This window comes from Habropoda laboriosa, unplaced genomic scaffold (assembly GCF_001263275.1).
Source record: "Habropoda laboriosa isolate 0110345459 unplaced genomic scaffold, ASM126327v1 scaffold2, whole genome shotgun sequence".
NCBI classification, from domain to species: domain Eukaryota; kingdom Metazoa; phylum Arthropoda; class Insecta; order Hymenoptera; family Apidae; genus Habropoda; species Habropoda laboriosa.
In genome coordinates, this window is record NW_017100190.1 from 198,898 (window position 1) to 213,991 (window position 15,094).

The 15,094-nt window shown below is 36.1% G+C and overlaps 4 protein-coding genes across 4 annotated transcripts in view; 3 read left to right on the plus strand and 1 right to left on the minus strand.

The window, feature by feature from the left end:
- LOC108579832 (odorant receptor 30a-like) overlaps window positions 1–7,363 on the plus strand; it is a 29,975-nt gene extending 22,612 nt beyond the window's left edge. The window contains exons 2-8 of the mRNA XM_017943454.1: window positions 4,555–4,824; window positions 4,918–5,386; window positions 5,485–5,584; window positions 5,689–5,808; window positions 5,879–6,078; window positions 6,190–6,274; window positions 7,268–7,363. Of these exons, the coding sequence (XP_017798943.1) occupies window positions 4,555–4,824; window positions 4,918–5,386; window positions 5,485–5,584; window positions 5,689–5,808; window positions 5,879–6,078; window positions 6,190–6,274; window positions 7,268–7,363 (1,340 nt within the window). The remainder of the gene's footprint in view (window positions 1–4,554; window positions 4,825–4,917; window positions 5,387–5,484; window positions 5,585–5,688; window positions 5,809–5,878; window positions 6,079–6,189; window positions 6,275–7,267) is intronic.
- On the minus strand, window positions 298–3,333 carry LOC108579976 (serine/threonine-protein kinase PAK mbt). The gene is made up of 7 exons (XM_017943619.1): window positions 3,277–3,333; window positions 2,566–2,938; window positions 2,091–2,490; window positions 1,604–2,017; window positions 985–1,517; window positions 739–892; window positions 298–502 (listed from the first exon to the last, which is right to left on the minus strand). The coding sequence occupies exons 2-7, from the start codon at window positions 2,928–2,930 to the stop codon at window positions 341–343; spliced, it is 2,028 nt and encodes a 675-aa protein (XP_017799108.1). The 5' UTR covers window positions 2,931–2,938; window positions 3,277–3,333; the 3' UTR covers window positions 298–340.
- LOC108579977 (zinc finger protein 883-like) lies at window positions 6,980–9,401 on the plus strand. Its single transcript, XM_017943620.1, has 4 exons — window positions 6,980–7,088; window positions 7,381–7,458; window positions 7,537–7,680; window positions 7,757–9,401. The coding sequence occupies exons 2-4, from the start codon at window positions 7,396–7,398 to the stop codon at window positions 9,278–9,280; spliced, it is 1,731 nt and encodes a 576-aa protein (XP_017799109.1). The 5' UTR covers window positions 6,980–7,088; window positions 7,381–7,395; the 3' UTR covers window positions 9,281–9,401.
- Window positions 9,402–10,117: 716 nt separating this feature from the next.
- LOC108579982 (Fanconi anemia group M protein homolog) lies at window positions 10,118–14,966 on the plus strand. The gene is made up of 13 exons (XM_017943625.1): window positions 10,118–10,286; window positions 10,369–10,536; window positions 10,620–10,792; window positions 10,881–10,970; window positions 11,074–11,298; window positions 11,380–11,533; window positions 11,615–11,736; window positions 11,814–11,933; window positions 12,002–12,167; window positions 12,228–12,328; window positions 12,388–12,634; window positions 12,698–14,586; window positions 14,662–14,966. The coding sequence occupies exons 1-13, from the start codon at window positions 10,118–10,120 to the stop codon at window positions 14,914–14,916; spliced, it is 3,879 nt and encodes a 1,292-aa protein (XP_017799114.1). The 3' UTR covers window positions 14,917–14,966.
- The last annotated feature ends 128 nt before the right edge of the window (window positions 14,967–15,094 follow it).

The window sequence follows — 15,094 nt, forward strand, 5'->3', positions numbered from 1 at the left end:
CAAAAGAGCACAAAAAACGGTGCTGCTTACGAAGGCACTTGAGTGTACAATGTTTTTTTAAATAATTCGATATATAAAAAATATCTTTTACCATGCTCATGCCTATCACAGGCAATGTAGACACATTTGTAATATAACGTTTCTAAGTTAAGGCCACGGAATGGAATGTAAGAATTGTTTAACAATCAAAGGCCACTTGAATGTTTCTATACTCTCTACATATTCTAAAGTTTAAAGTCTAACAACAAACTAAAAAACGATCGTAGACACGATTAGTCTTGTAACTCATGTCCGTGTTAATGAATCAGTTACCGCGTTCCTTCTTTTTTACATCGACGTGTCAACAGTTCGTATGCCTGGATCCTCTCATCAGTGGGATTAAAATACTTGGACTTTGCGCCTGCCTAAGAAACGGATGTTGCAACAATTCAGTTGCCGTAGCTCTTTGTGCCGGATCTCGAACGAGCATTCTTTCCAGAAAACCTTGAAGACGTGGGCTGACCTTTATGACAATAACAAGAAGAAGAAGAAGAAGAAGAAGAAGAAGAAGAAGAAGAAGAAGAAGAAGAAGAAGAAGAAGAAGAAGAAGAAGAAGAAGAAGAAGAAGAAGAAGAAGAAGAAGAAGAAGAAGAAGAAGAAGAAGAAGAAGAAGAAGAAGAAGAACAACAACAACAACAACAACAATCGTAATTAATTAATATGCTTTCACATCGGTTAGGTGAAATATTTTCAGCTTACTTTATGTGAATTTTTCAATTTTGGCGGAGGCATATCTCTAATACGTCTCATAGCTTGTAGAGGAGGTTCGTTAAAAAATGGTGGTTCTCCATCAACCATTTCGATAATCATTATACCTAATGACCAAATGTCTACTTCGGGACCATATGGTAACCTGAAATGTCAAATATGAAATGCATATCATTTCTTCACTGGACTACAAACAACTGAAAATAATTGTAAAACGAAGAAGAAGAAGAATTGCACCTGGAAATTACTTCTGGGCTCATCCAGTACGGCGTTCCAACGAGAGATTTTCGCCTTGGCAACTCCTGCGATACTTGAGCACAAAATCCAAAGTCGGATAACTTTACCCTACCGTCAGCCGTTAATAATATGGAATCGGACTTGATGTCCCTATGAATAACACCTTGGGAATGCAAATACGCAAGTGGCTTCAAACATTGAGAACAAACTGTGGCTATCTGACTTTCGTCCATGCGAGAATGCGTAACAATATCCGTAAGCGCTCCACCTTCCAGATATTCCATCACTACCCACAATTCGTCGTCTACCAAGAAACTGTCGTACATTTCGACAATATTTGGATGATGATAATCTCTCATGATAACCACTTCGTTAAAAAGTAATTCACGTCTCTGTTGTTTTCTCAAGTCCATTTTTTTCACTGCCACTTGCCGATTTGTATTTTTCTCAGTTGCTATACATACCGTTCCAGTACTACCTTCACCGATTTTAAGGAAATTTTCTAAATTTTCTCTTGGGTCACCTCGACTTACCTAAAGTTTTCAATCGATTAAAAAAAAAACGGATAAGAAATGTTCATATTGTTAATCCTTGTTAATTTCGATTTCTCTTTTCTTACCACCATCTGTAAGGCCGCTCGAAATTGTTCGTGAGTGAGTCTCTGTTCCGCTGTTTGTTTATTAGATGTACTCGAGCCTGAACCAACTGCTAGATTTCCCGAAGACAGAGCGCTTTTCATGTTCTGATTTTGATCCGGAGTCGCACTATTTCCGGAGGACGGTAGATTCGACTTTGATAAATTATGCATCGACTGAGATGTCTCGATAGGTTTCTTTATATGAGGTTGCAAAATTGATGAATTTTCTGGTGTACTATACGCTTGTGAATATTTATTAACATTATGTGTACTCAATTGACTCAGTGGTCGCTGTGAAGCGATAGACCCTACGGGTGAAATTTTAGGTTGCAACTTATGTAAGAGAGTATTTTGAGTGATTTGTTGGTCCCTCGAGGATGGCTCGATGTTTGAAATCTGTATAGGAAGAAGAGCGAATGGTGTGTTAAAAAGTGAATAAAATGTAACAACTAAGTATCCCATCCCTTACCTGAACATTCCCATTGTATTGACCAGACACTGTGGTCATTTGAGCGTTTGTTAACCTATGGAATTCAGACTCTGCTAATTGAGGAGTACTTGGACTTTGCGTAGGACATTGTGGAGTTGTAATGGGACTCAAATTTTGGAAATTTAAAGACAAATTCGGGGCATTCGATCCAGCATGTGTTAAATTAGGAGATGACTGCATGTTTGGATTAAGATTTTGAAGATTTGGAATCATATTTTGCGCATTAGGATTCAATCCACCTATAACATTGGAAGAATTCTGCCGTAATTTATCAAGGTAATTATGTTGTTTTCCAAAGTTAGCATATCCTTGTACTTGATTAGTACTGGATGGTATTTCTTGTCCTTCTGGCACGGATGGTGGCAAATTACTGTTATGCCTAAAAAATAGCAGCACAACAAGATACTTAATACCTGTGATTGTGTACACTAGTTTCTTTGAAAGAAGAAATTACCTATAATCTCTTCTGAGTCTTGGTGGGCTTGAAGAACGAAGAGAATTAGATCTGGCAACGGTGCTGGTTTTGGGTAATCCATTTTCAGTACTTTTTTCTCCAGTAGACGTCCTTCCTTTAGGATCATTATGTCCCCGAACAATAGTTTTCAAATCTAGAATTTCTGTAGGTGTAATTTCACTTGGATCTACCAAGGGTAATGGTCTATTTGTGGATTTCAAAATTTGATTGTTTCCAACAATAGAAGCCCACTGAAGTGGAAGCCCGATGAATTTTCCCTCACGCTTATCAAACCCTGTATGTACACGATGTTCAAAATTTGTCGGAGTAGATATTTGTGGTTTCTTTTTCTTTTTGGCAAACATTGCCTTTTCTGTAACAAGGGCAATGTTAAAATGCTTGAAACATCTGCATATGTTCATACAGCGTGTAGTGTTTAGGGCGTGTTTAGTTATACATATTTGAAATGGAAAAAACTGAATGAAAAGCAACAAGGTTGAATCTGTCAACTTTGCCAATCTGCGTTTATCACGGCCAATGCTTCTGAATCTTTAAATAACAATTTTTATGCATTAGCGAATGCGTGTGGTGTTTGAAAGCGAATAACGTTTGTTACGATTCGGGATAAGAAAATACTAGAACGCGTATTGTCGCTGAAAATTTAGAGGAAATAACGAATATGAAGGGAAGCCAAATGACAGCAACGCCTACCAGTATGTGATGCGACCGCCTTAAAGAGGTTCCTTTGATTTGTTGGTTAGATCCTGCAGGAATTATTATTTTCCGTTAGCGTTACAGCGATTTGTAAAAATGCCAAACACGAGATAGTGTCGAAACATAAAAGAATTGAGTAGTTAAAATAGGTAAATACGGCATTTAGCCTTTCGACAGGTAGTTTACACACCGGCGCTCCGCGCGGAGAGCTTACGAATCTTACCTGGCATTTGGCTCGTGACAATTTACTTAAATGTGCGTGAGGTAGCACCTGCAATGAGATTACCACAAAGAACGTAACGCACAGAAAACTGTGTCGAGAGAAAGCGATTGCCGATCATGATTCAAAAAGAAAAGGTACATCGATTTATGATTATTCTAGCTAGCTAATACGCTAGTCTATACGAACACGTTGTGTTTGCAAGAGACACAGTCGAACGAGAAATTTTTCGAACTGCGCAAGATGTTTCTGAAGCGAAACAACCGATCTTAAATTAAATGGAAGTCCGTAAATTCTAAACGATAAACGTGCAACCTAATGCTAATGTTAAATGTCTCGATTGAAATGATCGGGGTATTAATGTTCAATTGTACGTCAGCCACCATTATTGCTATACTCACGCTCTGTTGTTAGGGGCTTGTTAGAGGGGTATAGGGTGGAAAGAATGTGAAGAAGAAAAATACGTATTAAATAGGAGTATGTATTTATACACATTTATACACCTGTGACAAAATGTTCATTTGTTCGTTTCTAAAGTCGAACTCGTTAAAATAAAAAGAAACGGTCTGCACGATCTGCTCGATCGGTCGTCCGTGCCTATTGGAACCATTAAAAATGCACGAGAGAAAGGAGAAACCGTTTTTCCCTGTCTTTTCGAAACTTTGGTAGAAAAAAATGTTGCATCGTTGTTGTTTCTACGAACAAATTTCGTTTCTCATGATAGGATGTAAGACGAAGTACATATTAAACTACCTTCTCTACTTTTCATACTTTTTCCCTCGTAGACTTTTCGCCGCGAACTTGTTACCGCGAGTATTACATTGAACGTTGTCGTTTGACGTTTTCACCACGGTGCATGCATAGGAAAGAAAGCAACGGTGGTAATTGTTGTTCGTGTACATAGAGAAGTCCAAACGCGTGGAAAGTGAAGATGTCAGAGTCGAAGGTGGAACACACAGCAGGTGTATCTTGATTGGCATTTTTCAAACGATAGTCAGTCCCTTATCCCTTATCTTTAGTCTTTCGTTAATCGATTTCGTTGCTCTTTTGCCCAGACTTCGAATGGGCAGTTCGGATGAATCGCTCTAGTTTGAGAATAATTGGTCTTTGGTTTGAAGAAGATCACGCTGGAACGATGAAATTTTTAAGAAAATTACGCAATATGGGGATCGTGCTGATAATCCTCTTCGTTTGTGTACTTCCTTGCCTCTACTCTTTGATCAAACAATGTGACAGTTTAATGGCGGTGATAGATAATCTTTCATATACTATTCCTTTGACAATAACACTGATGAAGTATATCGTTATATTGAGTAAAAAGGAAGGTAAGATTTCGCGTTAGTCGCGAGGTATGTATAGCAACTTTGTATCATAAGTACATTCATTTATCTATGTACATATCGCTTCTTTCCTTTAAGTTCTCTTGCCACTCGTAAACATGATCGCGGAAGATTGGGCAAAGTTGAAAACGGATTTCGAAAGAGACGTGATGATACAACGAACACGAATTACCCGAGCAACCAGTATACTGAGTTATGCGTTAATATTTACTGCAGTAATGTTCATGATAGTCCTACCAAGAACCGGTATTACCACTAGATACGTAACAAACGAAACCAACATAAAAAAGCTTTTTCCGGTGCCAACTTATTATATTTACGATATATCTGAAACTCCATATTTTGAGATAATGTTTCTCCTTCAAATGGCCACCTTAGTGTTAATGGCACTTTGTTACATTGGTGTCGATAATTTCTTTGGAATATTGATCCTTCATATTTGCGGCCAATTGGAAAATCTTCGTACACGACTTGCAAACATAAAACATTTGGAAACTTTTGATCGTATTTTAGTGACCACGGTAGAAGATCATGTGCGACTTATTAGGTTTAACGTTATCCCTTCCTTCTGTACACCTGCACCGACACATACTGCACTAACATTATGCAAACATTTCGCTAATCTTCGAAACGATCTCGTTGTAGAGCGGTCGATGTGATCGAAAGTATATTTACGATGTTAGTCCTCGCGCTGTTATTCTATTTCGGCACATTTGCTTGCATTTATGGACTATTATTAATGACCGTAAGTAAAATCACCGGTTTATCCAAATTGATAAATAACTCCTGTGAGACGATCGCGAGGCAATTTTCATCGTCGATTCATCTGCATATGTATCTATTTAATAGATACTCACCCAGGAAGAGCAATTTTCCGTATTACGAATAACCTATTTAGCCTGTATTTTTCTGAATACATTTCTTCAAACGTCTCTCTACTGTATCACAGGACAAATTTTAGTAAATCAGGTAAGTTTCAGATTTTCTTTTCTTTCCTCTATACTACTTGTCTTCATTTTCAATTTCTTTGTCGATAAAGTCCGAAGAAGTATACGTTGCTGCGTACGAATGCGAATGGTTGAATTTGAAATCGAACAAGGCGAAAAGTTTGATTTTAATCATGGCAAGGGCCCAGAGGCCGCTCTGTTTAACCGCAGGAAAATTATTTCCTATGACGATGCTAACGTTTTGCAACGTCACTCAGCTATATATCCTTCCTGTTGACGAAGTTATAGTAAAGTACTTGCAATTTATTATAATTCTCCTGTCAGCGTAGTCAATCTTTTTCCTATGTACATATGTACATACATTATGAAAGATATTTAAATGGCGTTCCCTCTACAAAATAAGGTACGATTGTTTGAAGAAAAAGGCAAACGCCGACGGTATACCGTGTAGTCCTGATCTTAAGAACAATTATATGTATATGACAGAGGTAAATTAAATATATCAAACAACGTCACAAATTTCAAACAGTTTATTATTGCTTACAATTACCTACCTTGAACGTGTGTTAACGTGTGACCAATGAAAGCTCCGCAAAAATGGCGCAAAAATTCGGAAGATTCGATCCAATTCGTGAATAGAGTAGAAAGATCGAAGGGAGTGAAATACCGAACAGTATTTTCATATTTGATACAATTTAGAGGTGGATTTAATTGGAAAAAACTTTTCTTGATTCGTTTTAACAATAATGTGAAGAAAAAAAGTAAAAAAGAAAAATCACCGAAAGAGAATATTAATAAACGTAATAACAGATAACACAGATTTTTTTCTTCGAGACGTGTAAAAAAATTTGCAGAAAAGGATTCCAGATAATTGTATCGTATCTATTGTAAATTAATTGACGAATTACGAATGAATAGCAGGTACCGAAAAAGCTGTATCCTGTAAAATATTGTTATCGAGCGTGATCATTCAACTTACAGTTCTATGTAAAACTTGTGAGTAAGTATGGTTAAGCAGCGAATTTATGTATGCACTTGTATACACGTATAATCGCGTAGTAGATGCATGGTATTTATGTAACGTATGCTTGTCATGTGTAATGAAACGCGCAGTATAGTTTCGTGATACAGAAGTAAATCGATCGATTGGACGGATTTTATTTTCTCAGGAAAATAATAGGATATGTGTTTAATAATAAAGCGTGGAAGAAGTTTCATGCGTTAAGTCTAAAAAGAAGAGTAGGAATTAACAGATTTCGATTTGCGTGTTCTGCTTTGTGGGTGAAATGTGTAATCTCCGCTGTAAGTATAAACGTAGAAGGATCGTCGTTTAAAACTAATTCGTACATAAGAGCTAATAAAATGATTAAATTAGCGTAAGGAACCGAATTTGCTGACGACTAGCATGATTTCACGGGTAAAAATCTTCGAATTGATTAAGTTGTTTGTCGTATAATTTAAGGTTACATGACACTGTACAGGCTGCACCCAATCTCGTGCTACACGATTCGTGCATATTACATTATAATCAGCTTATATGTATTGATATGTGGCACATGATGCGACCGAATAAATGAATTAATTTCGCTTTCAGAATAAAGCATAGCAAATGGAAGATTTTAAAGTGAAAGATGAACCAATGGATGCGTTAAACATAGACAGTCAGGTTATGGTAAACGTTTTCTATGAAACAGCAGCACCATACAATACAATGCTTCCACAAGGGCTCTAACTTAAACCTTAATTTAAGGACGAAAACATTGTAAGCGTTGTACTTAAGGAAGAACCCGGCGATAGATTTGATCCAGACTACATGGAGGACATCTGCTCTGGGACATTCGAGAAGGTATTTTTACCTATCGAAAATAATGAAGTTGACTTCTCTAATGAAATGGTAAATTTCGTACAAAATTGTCAGCGATCCAGTTTCGTTTGTAGAAGAGTCAATCGATCCAACGAAACGATTCTAGGTAAAACTCGAACTGGATGGGGAATCCAGTAGTCACCAAAATTGGACGGCGCAAATTGCAAGCACAAATCTGTGCGACAAAGAAGATGGTGCTATGCAAAGGTGCTTAGCGAATGCAAACTTTGCTCAAGCGCACGATGCAGAAAAGCATTCTGGGTTTTGTCCAAATGGGCAGCAACCGAAATTTTATAAAATACAATGTTCCATTTGCAAAAAATGGTTCCTAAACAATGATTCCATGGTTACCCATCTGAGAATGCACTGTAGCGGCAACCAATGCGAGGTTTGTCAACAAAATTTTCAGGATAATTCTAGCCTACATGCTCATATGTTGACTCACGTTGGGATGAGTCCACTGGAATGTAATGTCTGTCAAAAACGATTTGCTTATAAATGGTGTTTGCGTAGTCATATGCAAATGCACGTGTTGGAAAAACCGTACGATAACGATGCATTACAACAAGCGTTCATGAAGAGACCGGATTCTGAACATGACCAATCAATGAGTACGGACGAAAGAGTATTCGAATGCGACGTTTGCCACGCGACCTTTAAAGAGAAATCTAGTCTAAATCGGCACGTGCTTACCCATACAGAGGAAAGACCGTATAAATGCGATGTATGTTTTGCAGCATTTAGGGAAAAAGCAAAGTTGAATATGCATATGACGTTACACGGAGGAAATAAACAGTTCAAATGTACAATGTGTCATAGATCATTCACGCAGAAAACAGCACTGAACAACCATATGTTAGCTCATAGCGGTGAAAAACCGCACGCATGTAATATTTGTGAAAAAACGTACAAACGGAAATCAGAATTAATAAGGCATACCATGGTTCACACCGGCGAAAGACCATACGAATGCAAAGAGTGCCTGATGACTTTTCGGGAGAAGGCGAAATTAAACTCTCATATGCTCGTGCATACGGGTGAAAAACCACACGAGTGTCACATATGTCATAAGGCGTGCGCCCGAAAATCTGATCTTAATAGCCATATGTTATTGCACACTGGCGGTCAATATGACTGCAAAGTTTGCGATAAAATATTTACTCGTAAGTCGGATTTAAATCGGCATACTTTAATACATACCGGCGAAAAGCCATTTGCCTGTGAATTATGCGACATGGCCTTTAGAGAAAAGACTAGATTAAATTCTCATATGCTTATACATACTGGCGATAAACGACACGCATGTCATATTTGTCAGAAGACGTTCAAGGAGAAGTCTTCGTTGCGGAAACACATGTTGAGTCATACTGGTGACAGGCCATATGAATGCTATGTATGTCATAAAGCATTTACTCAAAAAACGACGTTAAATAGTCACATATTGGTACACGCAGGAGAACGACCGTATGAATGTAGTGCGTGTCAGAAAATATTTAAGGACAAAGCAACATTGAAGAAACATTTGTCCGTGCACATAAACGAAAAAACTCACGAATGCCTGATTTGTTTAAAAAAGTTTGCCCATAAAGCTGCATTGAATAGTCATTTATCGTCAAATCATACGTCTTAATCAGAGGGATCTAGTCTATTATATTTCGGCTTTTAGTTTCCTTTTTATCAAGCACCGTTCGTCTATAGCTGCGTAAAGATGATTATGTCTATGTACATCTGTTTTATATGCTCACCACGATACAAACGATCATATTCTTTTCTGTATACCTTTACGTATAATAAATTAATTTCTAATTAATTTACGATGATTTCTTTCTTTTTTTTTTCTTTTTTTACTTTTTTTTTTTTCGATATCTCTGCACAGTGAACGAACTGTGTGTATGTGTATATACTTTTTGCAATTACGGCGGTAGGATATTTATACATATATAGAAAAATTATCGTTGTTACATTTTGTCATCTATATGAAGTCTGTCATATGACTAAAAACATGAACATATTGTTAATTGCAGTAATACGGGTGGAGTACGGTAAATGAGATTTTATTTATTTGTTAATTAATTAATTCCAGATGTTTCACGATTATTCGCTATGAATTCCGAAGTATCGCTTCCCGTCTCGCTAATTGTTAGTGATAAAAATGGCTCTATTCTTGGTGTTAAAGAAAGTCCCTAGTAGGAAAATATGGTTCTTTTTTCAATCTTTCAGGACAAGGCAATCATGTTTAATTTCAAATTGAGCATGTCACATATGTTCGATTCTTTTGAAATTTTTTTCTTCAAACATCTGTTTGATTGCGTAAATGGCTTTTCAGGAAATTATATCTGTTGTATGTGTGTATATGTGTATGTGTGTGCGTGTATTTTGTTAAAACGCATATATATGTACGTGTACTAAATTTGAGTAGAACTGAGTTTCATCTAATTCGAAATTAATCGAAGAAACTACTCTTACAATGGAGTTATCGCAATGTTCTCAAATTTCATCTGATATAAAAACAAAAGGATTTGATATATCAGCCGGTAAAACATGGATTTATCCGATAAATTATCCGGTCAGAGACTATCAATTCAATATAGTTCAGGCTTGTTTATACAACAACACATTGGTTTGTTTACCCACTGGTAAATGAGTTATATATTTAACATTGCAGAAAAGAAGAATTGCAAATACTCACAATAATACTTTGCTTTTGATTTTTATTAGGATTGGGGAAAACATTTATTGCTGCAGTTATAATGTATAATTTTTGGAGATGGTACCCACGTGGAAAGGTTGTGTTTTTAGCACCTACGAAACCATTAGTTGCTCAACAAATTTTTGCATGTCATAATATAATGGGCATACCTAGTGCAGAGACTATTGAACTTACCGGTATATCAATGATCCATACATTTTAGAGTCTTGTTATATATGTTTTTTTGCATGTACTTTATCATTAATGTATTATACTATAGGAGCAGTTAATAAGAAACAACGTGAAATCTCTTGGTCAAGAAAAAGAGTAATATTTGCTACTCCTCAAGTATTTCACAATGATTTAGATAAAAATATTGTACCCAGTGAATTGGTAAAATGTGTAGTTATAGATGAAGCTCACAAAGCTTTAGGGAAACATTCTTACTGTGAGGTATTTATTTACTATAGAATAATGTTACCATTTGTGAATGAGAGGATGGGAAAAAGTTTTAGTGATAAATAATGATATGTATTTTTAGTGTATTCGAATATTAATTGAAAAGAATCAGACTTTCAGAGTATTAGCTCTTTCTGCTACACCAGGAAATAAAATTGACAATGTTCATGAGGTATACTTCATGATTATATATGTTACACATAAAACTTACAGATGCTTTTTACAGTTATGCTGTAATTTGCGGGAATAAATAAATTAACGATGCTTTTCTATAGATATTACAGAATTTATTAATTGCTCATGTGGAATTAAGGGATGAAACTTCCTTGGATATTGTGCCTTACATTAATCAAAGAAAAATCGACATAATTTTAGTACCACTAAACAAAGAGCTAGCTGAATACAAACAGAGGTATATCTTTATTATGGACCATCATGTTAAAATTTTACTGCAACATAATGTTCTTCGTGCAGAAACAGCAAATATTTCAAAAGGAAGGGTAAATTATGCCTTATGTTGGACACCTTATTTTCTTTACAATTATAATAAAAAGTGCTAAGTGGTTCCTCTCATCATTTAGGTATTTCACTTATTAAGGGAATTCAAAAAAAAAACTGATAAATCAGGAAATTATGGACAAATAATAAAAACACTGAACATATTAATGACAATGTATCATGCTTATGAGCTTATGGTCAGAGATGGACTTAGGGCGTTTTATAAATTTTACCAAAGTACGAAATAAGTTCACATTACTTTCTCTTCAATTGTAGAATTACTTGCTGATCAAGCGATTTCTCGAATTGTCCTGACAGATCATTCCGATAAATTTTGGATGAACGGGGAACCACAGTTGCAGACATTACTTGAAGATATCAAAACGTATCTCGGACCGTTTCCGGATGTAAAAAGTTTATGCGAAGATGCAGTAATTGATGTATATATAAGTTTGTATAATATTTAGCATAAAGTTCGATATCTGCTTTTGTATATCAAAGTGAAAGTTGATTTCAGATACCGCAAAATCTTGTATATGGTCATGCGAAGTTCGAGAAATTAAAAGAACTGCTTTTGCATCATTTTGCAAAGAGCGATGAGAAAGAAAGTGATACACGAGCTATAGTTTTCGTAGAGGTTTGTAATTTTCAAAATCCATCGACGCAACGAAATACTACATACGATGTAATTTTCCACTTGTACAGTATCGGGATATTGTGAGTGAAATTTATATTCTATTATTACAATGCCGACCGTCAATAAGACCGCAAATGTTCGTTGGTCAAGCTGGACAGAAACAGAAACAACAGATAAAGGCGTTGGAAAATTTTAGAAATAATCACGTTAACGTTCTTATATCTACAAGTATAGGTACGTAATACTACTACGTACATGTAACGTATCGGTGAAAATAAACTTTAACGGTTATAGGAGAGGAAGGATTGGACGTTGGAGAAGTAGATTTGATAATATGTTTCGATATATTCGATGGGCATATAATTATTCTGGTTACAGATGGAAAAGAACACGAGGTAATTAAAAATTGAACGTTACAAAATATTTCAACATCGATAATGTTTCAATGTTACAGACATTAAAGTCAACAATGGCTAGAAGAGATTCCCTAAATCATAAGATTCTAAATACGAGTAACATTGTTTCCTCGCTTTATCAAACGAATCCTCGCATGATTCCTGACACTTGTACGCCAGAGTGTTTAAAAATGCATATTAGCTTGCTGCCAAAAACTCCAGTTACAAAGAGTAAAAATGGGAAAGGAAAATCGGATAAAAAGGGGAATAGTCGTAAAAATATGTTAAAAGGAGTTACTACCATAGGTAAACCTATAAATATTTCGTGCCGCAATGTTCTTTATATATTAAATATGTATATCGTTTTAGAATCGAATTCAGAGTCGCAAAAAGACGGGACTAAATTTTCAATGGTGAAATACTTAAAAGGCGAACAATACAAAGATCGCGATAAGAATAATTTTGATGCGCTTAGTTCTAATGAAACGCAAAGTAGTAACGTTTGTAACATTATAAAACCATCGGATGTAAAAATTTTATTTTACGACAACGATGCGGTGGATTTCCTTACAACGTGCACTTTGAAAAACTCTGAAAGTGAAGGAAACCCAAGAAGAAAGCGTAGAATCGATAAATCTCGTGTGCCTGAATTTCCCTTGATTAAGAATTTTTTTAATTTCTCAGTACCCGATATTAAAATTCTCGATTGTTTAACAATACTGAACGATATAATTCCACTAGATCGTGAAAAGAAAAGCTTAAATAATGGCAATAAAAGTGACGTTGACGACGAGAATGATTTGTATGGTAATGAATGTGTTCTTGAGAATAGAGTGACAGAATTTGACAATAAGTGTATCGGTGGAGAAATTAAGTTCGAAGATTTGCTCGATGATAGTAGCAAGTCGAACGAAAGTGACCTATTGTGTAGGGAGGGGAAAAAATTGGAGGAACGATATTCAGAGAGCGGATATCGTTCCGAAGCAGTCGGATCAAAAGCAATCGGTACAGAGAATGAAAATAATTCGTTAGAAAATTGGAATTTTACTAAATTTGAAGATATATTGTACGAATCGTCCGATGAATCTGGAGCTAATGTTAACGTTGAAAAATTCGAGCCAATAGAGAAAAAAGATATCGATACCCATAATGATGTACAAGTGAAAAAATTGCGTAATATTAAAGAATGGGACGATAGCATAAGCGAGGCGGAAAGTAAAAGTGCACATTTCGAAGGAACAATCGATAAAAGAAGTGAGAAACTTGATCGATATAAGTGTAATAGTGAATGCAAAGATCAAAGTATTCTTAGTATAACACAGGCAATCGATGAAATAGCACGATTAAATTCAAACTTAACTGTCTCAAAAGTAATGAACGAGTCTGAAGACGATATGTTTCAAGATGAGAACTTGGTACAGATTGATAACGAATTAAACGTTAGTCGGGAAATAGATAATTCGATCGTAGAGAACTTGGGTAGGAATTTATCGGAATTTAAAGTAGAAGAATACGAGTGGGACGATGATTTTAAAATTTCAAACGTCGACCCCATACGAGTGTGCACGCAATTCGATAGAGGTGAAAAAAGAGACGATAAATTAGTCGAAGCAAGCAAGATGGAAACACGTTGTTCGGATAGCGACGAATGGATTTCGGTGAAAAAATCGTTCGATATCTCAAAGGGGGGCAACGTTTCTTCTCATACGAGTATATCGAAAAAATTAGCGAGTATAAGTAGGAGTAGGAATTCAAGGTACGAGAACGCTAAGGAATGTTTCAGGGATGAGTATGATTCTGTGAAGGACGATCCGTCGTTAACCGAAAAAGAGGGAAAATGCAGCTACTTCTGCGATGTTAGACAAGAAGATTGTCACGTAAAATTGCACGGTACGTCGTTTCAAAGAAAAAAGAAGAATGGAGAAAGGAAAACGGAACATTTACAAATCCATAATCCCTATCGAAAGTTTAAAAGAACGAGAAACAGAAAAAACAAATTCATAGACGACGAAGCAGAAGTTTCTTCGTACAACGATACGACGGATGAAAGTTCTGAAACCGACGAGGATCTGAAAGATTTTGTTAGCTATACGCAAAACGTACACGATACGTCCGATATACACGCCCACTACTTACAGAGCACTAGGAGTCCGATGAAAAGGCAGGATGGTTTTATTTTTAAGCAACCACGCGTGCTCGACTCCAGTATAGAAATATATTCACAACCCATCTCTCAAGCACACGAATCTTATATAAACGTAAGTAACATAATCGTACGAACAGGGAGGGAACGTTTTGATTTTTCTTCCATTATTTCCCTGTTGAATTTTCAGGATTCGTTTTGTATAGACGAGGAAGTTCAAGAGACAACTCGAGTCGAAGAGTTGTCGATTCTGGAACAAGCTGAACAAGAGCTGGAAAGGCGAAAGCGTAAACGCACTTGCGACGAAAGATTGGGCCGAAACGTGAAAAGAAGGAATAAACAAAGAAATATAATAAAAGGTTGCAGCAGTAGCGAAGATGAAACTGAAATGTTACGCAAGGAAGTAATGGACGAATCGTTGCTGTTGGCGCGATCGCGAAGTTGATCACGATAAAGGGACCGTGTTTGTATTTTTGTAATATTGTATAAAGCATAGCGCGGAAGAAGCATCGAATTTTTTCTTTATTCACGATAAAATAATAAATCGTTTAATTTCTATAATTTTTAATAATAGATCGTTGGAAGACATTAACGAATGATTTTGTCAGCTGGTCAAGCGAATG

Coding starts and splice junctions, on each gene's coding strand:
- LOC108579976 (XM_017943619.1), bottom strand. CDS start 2,930: ATGTTTGCCAAAAAGAAAAAGAAACCACAAATATCTACTCCGACAAAT. Junction 2,018..2,090: donor AATACAATGGGAATGTTCAG/GTAAGGGATGGG, acceptor CTTCCTATACAG/ATTTCAAACATCGAGCCATC. Junction 503..738: donor AATTGAAAAATTCACATAAA/GTAAGCTGAAAA, acceptor ATTGTCATAAAG/GTCAGCCCACGTCTTCAAGG.
- LOC108579977 (XM_017943620.1), top strand. CDS start 7,396: ATGGAAGATTTTAAAGTGAAAGATGAACCAATGGATGCGTTAAACATA. Junction 7,459..7,536: donor ACATAGACAGTCAGGTTATG/GTAAACGTTTTC, acceptor CCTTAATTTAAG/GACGAAAACATTGTAAGCGT. Junction 7,681..7,756: donor TTGACTTCTCTAATGAAATG/GTAAATTTCGTA, acceptor AAACGATTCTAG/GTAAAACTCGAACTGGATGG.
- LOC108579982 (XM_017943625.1), top strand. CDS start 10,118: ATGGAGTTATCGCAATGTTCTCAAATTTCATCTGATATAAAAACAAAA. Junction 11,934..12,001: donor GAGCTATAGTTTTCGTAGAG/GTTTGTAATTTT, acceptor CCACTTGTACAG/TATCGGGATATTGTGAGTGA. Junction 12,635..12,697: donor AAAAGGAGTTACTACCATAG/GTAAACCTATAA, acceptor ATATCGTTTTAG/AATCGAATTCAGAGTCGCAA.